Below are 9,612 nucleotides of genomic sequence, written 5' to 3' on the forward strand. Positions count from 1 at the left end.
GAGAGGAAAATGAAGGTTTTGAAAAGATACTCTGAGAGAGAGAGAGACACACACATATATAGAGACAAAGCCAGAGCGAGAGAGAGAGAGCTCTCTCTAGTCTAGTCTCCAAAGGCCGCTAAAATGAGCCGTGTTTTAGACAATATATTTGGGTTGATGGTGCGCAAGATAGCAAGCATCGTCCTGAGTCTCCTGACAGAGGCGCTAATTTTGAATTTGGTTCTTTTTTTTTTTTTTGAAATATTTGCTTCTTTTTTTTTTGGTTTTATATTTGTTTGACAAGATATTCCCCTGTAATATCCGGATACACAAAGGAGTCCGATGAGTTTTCATGAAAATTATGGGTCAGACAGGTGGCACCCATAATTTGGGTCAATGGGAACGCACACATTTTTTTTATATTATTTTTATCATTAAGGTACACCACTAGTGAGAGGATTAATTACTTTAACATTTCCGATGATCAACTCTTGCTCTAGAAAATATTGACAAGTGAGGGGCAGTGGCGGAACTGTCATTCTGCCAAACGGGATCCAAACCCCCACATTTTTATACTTATATACAATTATATACGTGTTTGGCTCTGGTTTTGTTGGGCTGGTCAACAGTCTCTTTTATGGTGGAATGTGATTGCGCGGCGTGCCAACACCATGGGGTGTGGTCGTCAGGGGTGTTCCTTGACCTGACTTCTAATTGAGTGACTGAGAACAAGGAGAACACCAACTTCGTCACCGGGCTCTTCTCTTTGCCTTGTGAGCGAGGACTTTTGCTTCTTCTCTTCGCGACGTCGAATCAATACTCAACGTTATAGGCTGAGCAGAGCAATCACTAGGAAGTCGGAGAAGAGAAGAGGTTTTGCTAAACCGTGACTTTAGCTTCACTGATTTGTAAAGGCGTTACCCTTGCTTCGCTGGTTCTGCTGATATTGGTGTTGCGGTACTAACAGTCGGCTCCTAGGGACACTGAAACTTGAGTACGTTAACAGTTTGGTGGCACTGACTGTCGGCTCCTGAGGAGACTGAGACTGGAGTGTAGTCACCGGTAAAAGAGATAGATTGCTTCAGAGAGACTTTGATAATCTGTAGAGATTAGTTGATTGATTGGTCGTCCTTGTTTTCTCGTTCTAGCCTCGGGTATAAGCTATTCTGTGAATTCTCAATCCGACAATGGTGAAGAATATTCTATTCTAAACCAAAGGTATTGGACCTGCAAAAGTATTAACATGGAAATCTTGGCAGATACCGGAGGTAATTGTTAATTACCTGTTAATCTGGAAATGATTAGAATAAGAGTAAAGTTGACTCCTCATTGGATGCGAGCCATTGGGATATCCCTGTGAGCATTCTGCAATAGTGGCACACTAATATAGTCAGGATGCTCTATTCCTGTTTCTCTGCAAAGGTGACCACATCGCACAACAAGCCTAGCATTTCCTTTCCACCCGAGACAAACCTTCGCTGTGTTCTCAAAAACCACGAGGGCACAAAATCTTAATGATTACTCAGAGTGGTCCTCTGGCACATGGGCTTTGTCTGGGTCTTCACCCGGTATTTGCCAAGGGCTGTCAGTTTGGACCGTTGGTATCAGCTCGTGGTGCTTGTCTTTTCTAGAACACAGCCTAAAGATACTTTTGGGCTCAAACAATACGTATGATTTTAAAAAGGAATTTTCCTGTATGCCCAAAAACACTCAGTATTTTGCCCACTTGCACCTACAAATTTGTATCGTGCCTACTTACACAAATCTTAGGGGAAAAGACTCATAAGGGTAGTCATTTTTAGGGTAGCGTCTATTGTGTTCTATACTGACTTTTGGGTTTAAAATTCTTATTTTCTTGGAAAAATCTATTCAAACTTCTGATAAAAACAAAACTAGCCTTCAACATGCCCAAGTTTTCATCTAACGGCTCCCTGCCTAATGGTTACTTTAACAGGCTGAATTACTATTGTATGTTTCTATCTTCAGCAGAGGAAAGTTTTTCTAAGAAACAGAAAATCTAAACTTAATGGCAGTACAGGACTAAGGCTAATCCGCTAATCACATATATAAAACAACGACATAAAACTAAAACATTGAAATATTGACGAAGTAGATGAGCATTTTGAAATTATTCAAACATAATTACAAGCTGATAACTCAAAGCCTCATTCTCAGGTAAACATCTAAAAGTTGTTTAGCTTTCTATGTGAACGATTACAGATGTTCGGCTCCAATTTCGCTGGGCTGGTCAACAGTCTCTTTTCTGTGGAATGGTGACGTGATTGAGCGGGTGTGCCTGCACCGTAGGGTGCGGTCGTCGGGGGTGTCCCTTGACCTGACTTCTTTTCAAGCTCTTATGGACGAGGAGAGCACCAACCTCGTCACGGGACTCTTTTCTATGCCTCGTGAGCGAGGACTTTTGCGTCGTTTCTTCTTATCACACAGTCGATGCTCAATGTTGTAGATTGAGCAGAGCAAATCACTGGGAAGTCGAGGAGAAGTAGGGGTTTTGCTAAAGCGTGACTTTAGCTTCGCTGGTTCGCGAGGGCATTACCCTTGCTTCTCTGGTTGAGATGGTGTCGATGGTAGTGGCACCAACAGTCAGCTCCTGGGGAGACTAGGACTGGAGTACGGTCGCCGGTTTGGTTTGGGAGACTAGGACTGGAGTGTGGTCGCCGATAAAAGATAGGTTGCTCCGGAGAGACTTGGATAATCGTAAAGATTAGTTGATTGATTGACCCTCTTCTTTTCTTGTTCTAGCCTCGGATATAGACTACTCTATGAATTCTCCATCTTCAGGAAAGTTTTCGAATATTCTATTCTGGACCATAAGTATCTGACCTGTAAAAGCATTACCTTAGATATTGGATGCTAGTTATTGGATAGGTCTACCCCTCGCGAGCGCCCCACAATGATAGCGCACTAATATAGTCATGATGTTATATCTCCGTGTAAGCCTCGGAAAAATGTATTGAGCTTAATGGAGATCGTACGCGAAATTATTCAACGATCTCGATAAATGTCAAGATGCTCGACGAAATTTTTATAAATTTTCATAAAGTGAAATCCTCAATTTAGGAGTTGGATAATAAAGTACACGTCACGACGAGTTCGTGAAAATTGTTGGGGAATTTTCCGGATACCCGAGCTATTTATAGCCATTTTCCGAAGTTGTGGAATTTTAGAAAATAAATTAAAGAAATAGGATGATCTGCGGTGCAATCCTGGCCGTTGATCTATCCACCGCTTCATCCTGACCCTAGATTACAATTTAGGTTGAGGTATATAAAGCCCTTGATCAGATCAAGGACAGAGATTGAATCAGAAAACACGAGAGAGAGAGAGAGAGAGAGAGAGAGAGAGAGAGCGCTGGGAGCTCCGACCCGGACGCCACCGACCCGAGAAGGAAACCCGGCCGTCGCGCCACAGTCCGGCCACCCCACGACGGTGCACAGGCTCTATCTCCTTCGTCTCTGCGTCGTCTACATCCCAGTAGCCTCGGATTATCCATGCACTGAGCTGGGAAGGAGAATCGACGACAAGAAGCCCGAGCTCTTTCCGGTAACTTCTGCAATTTTCGGTGACTCCGGCCACCGATTGGCTTATATCTGGTATGGAAACTCATCTCCATGCCATTCTCTACATGTTGGGAAAATTGGTTTTCAAAATTGATGGAGTTTTGTCGACTTGGTTTCTGGGTTAGCTCGGGTTCGACGCTATTGCTACGCCGGCGACTTCTCCGACGCGTCTGGGCTTGGTTTCTGGTTCGATTGCTTCCCTGGATGAGGCTTGACCTTGAATGGGAGTTAAACTTTGAAGATTTTTGGGTTGTGCACAGTAAGACTAGGATACCAGTTCATCACCGAGTACTCCCTCTAGTTTCCAGAAAACTGCTGCGAGGGAGTTCAAACCCATACTGCAAATCAGACTTGTTGAAGGTAAATTCAAAGTTCTAGAAGGAATTGTTTCTTGTTTTGTGTCTGGCTTGAGAAATTGTTTGAGTAGTGTTGAATGGGATATTGAATGAAATTGATTGTTGGTGATGGATAAGTTATTGGTGAGAATCCCATTGTGTTGTCTCGTTTGGAGTTTGAATATTGTTGATGAAGTTGTATGGTTTGGCGAATTGAGATTGTTCTGGTTTTGCAAGTCAATGTCTCGTTGGTTGCTAAGGCAGGTTATTTGAAAAGGTTGTGTAGATGAGAATTTAGATGTTTGTGAAAAGTTTGGAAAAGATCAAAGTTTTAATTATGGGTGTCCAAAGTAAATTAAGTACACCCATATTGAGTCGAAATTATGTTGGAAAAATATTGGGTGTCCTTAGCAATTCCGTCGAATTACTATGCAACACAATCATTAAGTAAAGTGAACTTATTCGTTGGCGAAATTGAGAATTGAACATAGCTTTCGTTGCTTGAGTACCACATGAAGTGATGATAAGTAGAGAAAAGAAATTATTATTACTATTATTATTATTATTATTATTATTATTATTATTATTATTATATTGGGTGGCCTTAGTGAATCGGGTGCGCTCAATATAATTTTGTAGTTATCATAAATTTCAAGTGAATGTTCGATAATTTAAATTAATTATCGAACTTGTCGCGATTGGTCAAACGTGGTCAAATGGGTCAATATTGGTAAAACTAGGAAAGGTTGGTCAACCTTGTCAACATTGGTCAACTCCTGGTCAAACTAGGAAAAGTTGGTTTGGACAATTTATTAATCGTCGAGATTTCGTATATTTGTTCAAAGATATTAACGGCTAAAATGTCAGAACTCAGGACTCCAGTTACCCGAGGAACAGAAGGTTCGCGACTCTCAGAGTACATAAGAGAAAGCATTGGAATCCAGGTAGGGATTCAGGACTCTACTCGGTTAGTGGTTTTCTTATATATTATTGTTAAAGTGATGCATGTTAGTGGTGTGGTTTAGTGATGTAGGACGAGAATGTGACCAGTTTAGCCGAAAAACCATAAAAGTAAAGAAGCGGTGTAGAATCAAGAAGAATGATTGGAAAATAGGTAACTCACGCGTAATCAGGTTACTAGCCGCTGGAATATTCAAGAAGATTTGGTTTTGGACTTTTCGGGTTACTCGTCCTACATCAGTCTCCTCCACTTGAAAAGAACTCGACCTCGAGTTCCTCTTGTATGCAGCTCGATCATTAGTAGGAATAAAACATGATAAGCCATCAACTTCAATATTCTCGAAATTAAAAGGAATCACCATGAATCCAATACCGTAGACAAGTTTAGAATAAGCATCTTGAAACTTGAACTCCTCCACTTGAAAAGGAATGGGCAATGACTTCTCCTTGGGTTGATCTTGAACACAATTAGGCATGCATGACATGGATATCGATGTGATGAATGAATCAGCTTTCTTATCCTTAATGAGTTTCTCTTCAATCTTCAAAGTTGCTTCTTCATGTTCCTTTTCACACACCTCAGGATGGTCATTCTTGATGTTCTTCCTTCTAGGCTTGATTTTAATTTTGTGCGACTCCCACCTAAATAAATATGTGTTGTCTTTGCAATAACTACCTTTGACGTTTTCATGCCATGGTCTTCCAAAAAGCACATTAGTGTCATCCATGTCAATCACATGACAAGTAATCTCTTCTTTATAAAATTTTCCCATAGAGACAGGAACTTTACAAACCTCTATTACTTGTGCATATTCATCCTCTCCAAATGGAATCCAGTATGGATCACTCAGCTTCACTGTTGGTAATTCAAAATAATCCACAACTTTGTTTGCTACAAAGTTCTCTCGTAGACCACTGTCAATTATTACAGAGCATACCTTGTCGTTGATGATACATGTAGTTCGAAAGTCGTCGTAATCCGGCGTTGTGAATATCCAACGTTTCATGTTTCTTCTTCTTTTTCTTTTTTTTTGGATTGATGAGGTTGTCCTAGGGCGAATCCCTTGGCATGTTCCTTTTCAACAAAACTTTCTTTGATAGATACTCTACGACCAGCGTCGTTGAGGTTGGCGGTAGTGAACTTCTCCCTTGGACCGTCGTCTGCTAAGGAGCGGGCGATACCCGCTCTGATACCAAATGATGCGGGAAGCGTGAACACGATAGCAAGAAGCCCCGTCAAGCGTCGAAAGCCATATGAGATGAGCTAGAATCCACTAGCAATTACGGGCACAACCGTAAGAAAAATAGAGAAACTTCTCTACGATTTGGTTTTTTTATTGATAACTTGAATCGAAATTACAATCTAAGAGGTGCCTTATATATAGGGCACATAGCATAAACCTAATACAACTAGAAAATAAAAATAATAATTTATTATAGACTAAAACTAGAAAACCTCATTAAATAAAAATCAGAAATAAAATCTTAGATACTAAAGAATATTACGCAAATATATAATTGGAATCTCAACCAAGATTTTGTTCGAGAATTCCGATATATCTAAAATAGTAATTTATGATTAATTCCATCATTAAGAAGCCTATTTGAATACCAATTTCCAATATTCAAATTATTCTTCTTAATGTGAAGACGCTTCTTTCTTTTCGGGATTCTTTGTTGAAATTGGCTAAAATCTCGTCCTACATCATTTAGTTATATCAAAATGCAATACATACTAACCAAATCGTGAGAAATGTGATGGCTTGAGAGCGAAAGGGGCATTGACTTCCTTGGGTTCGATTCCCTAAACCTCCGGAGGGTTAGCTATGTCGGTCGTCCAAGTATTCGCAATCACGGACTCAGTACGTGTGTGTAGCTAGGTAGTGGACGCTCTCACTACACTTACCTGGTGATAAATTAATTTGAGGTAAGGTTGTGTAGTGGGTCTATGAGACCGGCCATCAGGTAATACTTGGATTTGGCGCCGTATTTATTAAAGCATCATGCATTGGTTTATAAGTTATAATGTGAAGACCCGAAATTTTCAGTTAAATATTTTGTAATTCAATGTTTGTTTAATTATATGAATTATGAATTGTGGGCTTGAGTCGTATGACGTTGTGTGAGGAATTTGGTTTCGAATGATTTTATTTTCAAAACGAACGTTATTTAGGGGGTCGTGAGAATCGACTTTTTGTACGTACGAAAATTAAGAAAACTTCCTTCACGAAAGTTGTAAGGCTCATCGATACGAGTTCGTCCATATGCGGAACTCAAGAATTGAAGTTCGTATAATGAAGTTATCACATTTGGAAAAGTTTCCATTTTGGGTATATATACCTAACTATCTTTGGAAATTTTCAAAAATAGTTAGGGTTTCCATTTTGAGCAGCTGGTACTGTGCATCTTTCTCTCTCGCGCGCACCCGATCCGAAAACAGAGCAAAGTTTCTGCGATCGGTTTCTCCCTCCTCCGGCCACCAAACCACCTCCCACAGCTTCATCTCGACCTTGCGCAGCTTCCAGTGGCAGCCTTGCGCCGTGGCACGGCTTGTAGCTGCGGCAGAAAGCTTGTTTCCATTTCCGGCCATTTTGAGTGCGAAGTGAATATCTCGAGTTACCGGCCACCAAAACTTGAGGTTCTTGGCTTGTTGAACTCACCTTGAGTTGCTAGACAAGCACCAAGAAGTACAGCACCTAAAGTGATCGATTTCACGCTCGTCGGAGGCCTTGTCGTTTTCTGCAGATTTTCCGGCCAAACCGGACTGTTTTGGTAATTTCCGACCACTTCCACTCGTTATCTGACTTCGTGATAGTTATGAAAGTTGCTCAAAATGATTAAACGAAGAGGAAAAGCCCGGCGCCGACACCATTGGAGGTGGTTGGCGGCGGATCTGTCCCTAACTCCGGCGGCCTTTTCCGGTCACCTCCGGGAATCCCAAGGGCAGTTTCTGCCCATTTTTATGTTCTACATGTTTATACGATCATTTCGATATATAGCATGTGAATTTTGGAGATCGTATGATTAAGTTATGATTTTTACAATTTCGATCGATTTCGATCGTTCGATTTGTGATCTGTGAAGATCGGACCGTCCGTTAGACTTGTAGTTTGATATGATGATCATAGGACTGTCCCGATGACTTTGTGTAGTCATGGGTGAAGATCCGACCGTTGGATCTTTATATAAGTGCGTTTTGAATTATACGCTAAGTTAATTATCGTATTTGGTTAGGTAATTGACAGTTTGAGTTGGCGGACGATTGTGAACCGTATTTTAAGCTGTTGAGAAGACGCATCGGGATTAGAGGTGAGTAAATCTCACATGGTTCATTTACGAACCGAATTTCCTTATTGCACAATTAATTGGTATGCGTGAAAAATGGTTTTAAGGATTGAGTTTTAAAGTATATAAAAAATGAATTTCTTGGTTTTTACTCCGTGTGAACTATAGTTGGTATTAGTGGTCATTCCTGAGTTGATGATTATGTATATATATATATTTACGTGATTATATATGGAATGGTGTGACATCGAGGTGTGTATGGAATTGAGATAACTTGTTATGATATGATATTGTTTGTGCAATTGCCATGTCTAATTGAGATAATGATGATTGAGGAATGTTTGTGATAATCATGTTGACCTTGTGAGTTGAATAGAAAGTATAGAATGTAGGGTTCCGAGGACCAAATGGTCTAAGGTTCTTCGGTTTAATGATAACCGGAGTGTATGTGTTCTGAGGACAGGGGAAAGGTCTAAAGTTCGACGGTTTAATATTAACCGAGGTATATTGTTCTAAGGACAAGGAGGTCCAAAGTTCGAGGGTTATTAAGTTAACTTGGGAATATGTTGTTACTTGAACCTAGGCCAAGGTGACAGGTACAACATAGTTAGAGCTCTAATGTGTTGTGAGATGGGACCAAAGTGGTGATATTTGTGGTTAGGAGATTGTGGGAATGTATTCATTGTTGTTTTTCCATGAGTTGGTTTGACGTTTTCTTTGTGGTTGTGTGAGATTGTTGATTGTTTACTTGAGTTAAAAGATTTGTGATTTAATAAATCAACCGTTCATTTCTTGTTTACTCATACGAGCTTTCAAAAAGCTTACCGGGTTTTGTGTTGTTGCAATCCCGGTACACTATTCAAACGATGTAGCGGATAATCCTACAAGTCAGGAGAATCAGGGAGGTGATCGAGCTGCATAGGGCAGCAGTGTTGAGTTCAGCACTTAGTCTATTTTGGTGTGTTTTGTAGACTCTTTTGAGCTTAACATTTTATTTAAGTCAGTATTGTAATAATTGACTCGAGAGATAGTTGCTACGAGGTTTGTGTGATGTTGGTTTATGAAAAAATTTCAGGACGTTATTTGTTTTAGTCGTATTCATGTTTCGGATTTGAATTTATTATTCAAAATTCGGGGCGTGACATATAAAATCTTATAAAGTTTGTCGCTCCTTGGAGTCTTTGGTTTAAGCATGTTTTCATACTGGGATCCCAAATATATATTTACTGGCTTCAAACCTAGTCGTGGTAGAGTTCCTGTAGAGCAGCAAGGACCAAAGCTCACCCTTACAACAGTGTGGATACAAGTACTGTGCACTGGTGATGGGACAATAGCGGACGGAGCTGGGTGTGCGGAACAAGTTCGGTAAATCATCGTTTGGACTTTATTCTAAATTATATTTCTCGAACTTTGCTTTCCGAAACTTATTGGAGGTGAGTATTGTGTCAAACTTTGCTAAACCTTATTTCTTAAAG

The 9,612-nt window shown here is 40.3% G+C and overlaps 1 protein-coding gene across 1 annotated transcript; it reads left to right on the plus strand.

The window, feature by feature from the left end:
- The first annotated feature begins 1,521 nt into the window (after positions 1-1,521).
- Positions 1,522-4,956, plus strand: LOC121049966. Its single transcript, XM_040508468.1, has 4 exons — positions 1,522-1,547; positions 3,282-3,590; positions 3,683-3,917; positions 4,767-4,956. Exons 1-4 carry the CDS (start codon positions 1,522-1,524, stop codon positions 4,887-4,889), a joined length of 693 nt encoding a protein of 230 aa, XP_040364402.1. The 3' UTR covers positions 4,890-4,956.
- Positions 4,957-9,612: the final 4,656 nt, after the last annotated feature.

This window comes from Rosa chinensis, chromosome 1 (genome assembly GCF_002994745.2).
Source record: "Rosa chinensis cultivar Old Blush chromosome 1, RchiOBHm-V2, whole genome shotgun sequence".
In the NCBI taxonomy this organism is placed as follows: Eukaryota; Viridiplantae; Streptophyta; class Magnoliopsida; order Rosales; family Rosaceae; genus Rosa; species Rosa chinensis.

Coding starts and splice junctions, on each gene's coding strand:
- LOC121049966 (XM_040508468.1), top strand. CDS start 1,522: ATGGGCTTTGTCTGGGTCTTCACCCG. Junction 3,591..3,682: donor CACCGATTGGCTTATATCTG/GTATGGAAACTC, acceptor TTTCTGGGTTAG/CTCGGGTTCGACGCTATTGC. Junction 3,918..4,766: donor GCAAATCAGACTTGTTGAAG/GTAAATTCAAAG, acceptor GTCAGAACTCAG/GACTCCAGTTACCCGAGGAA.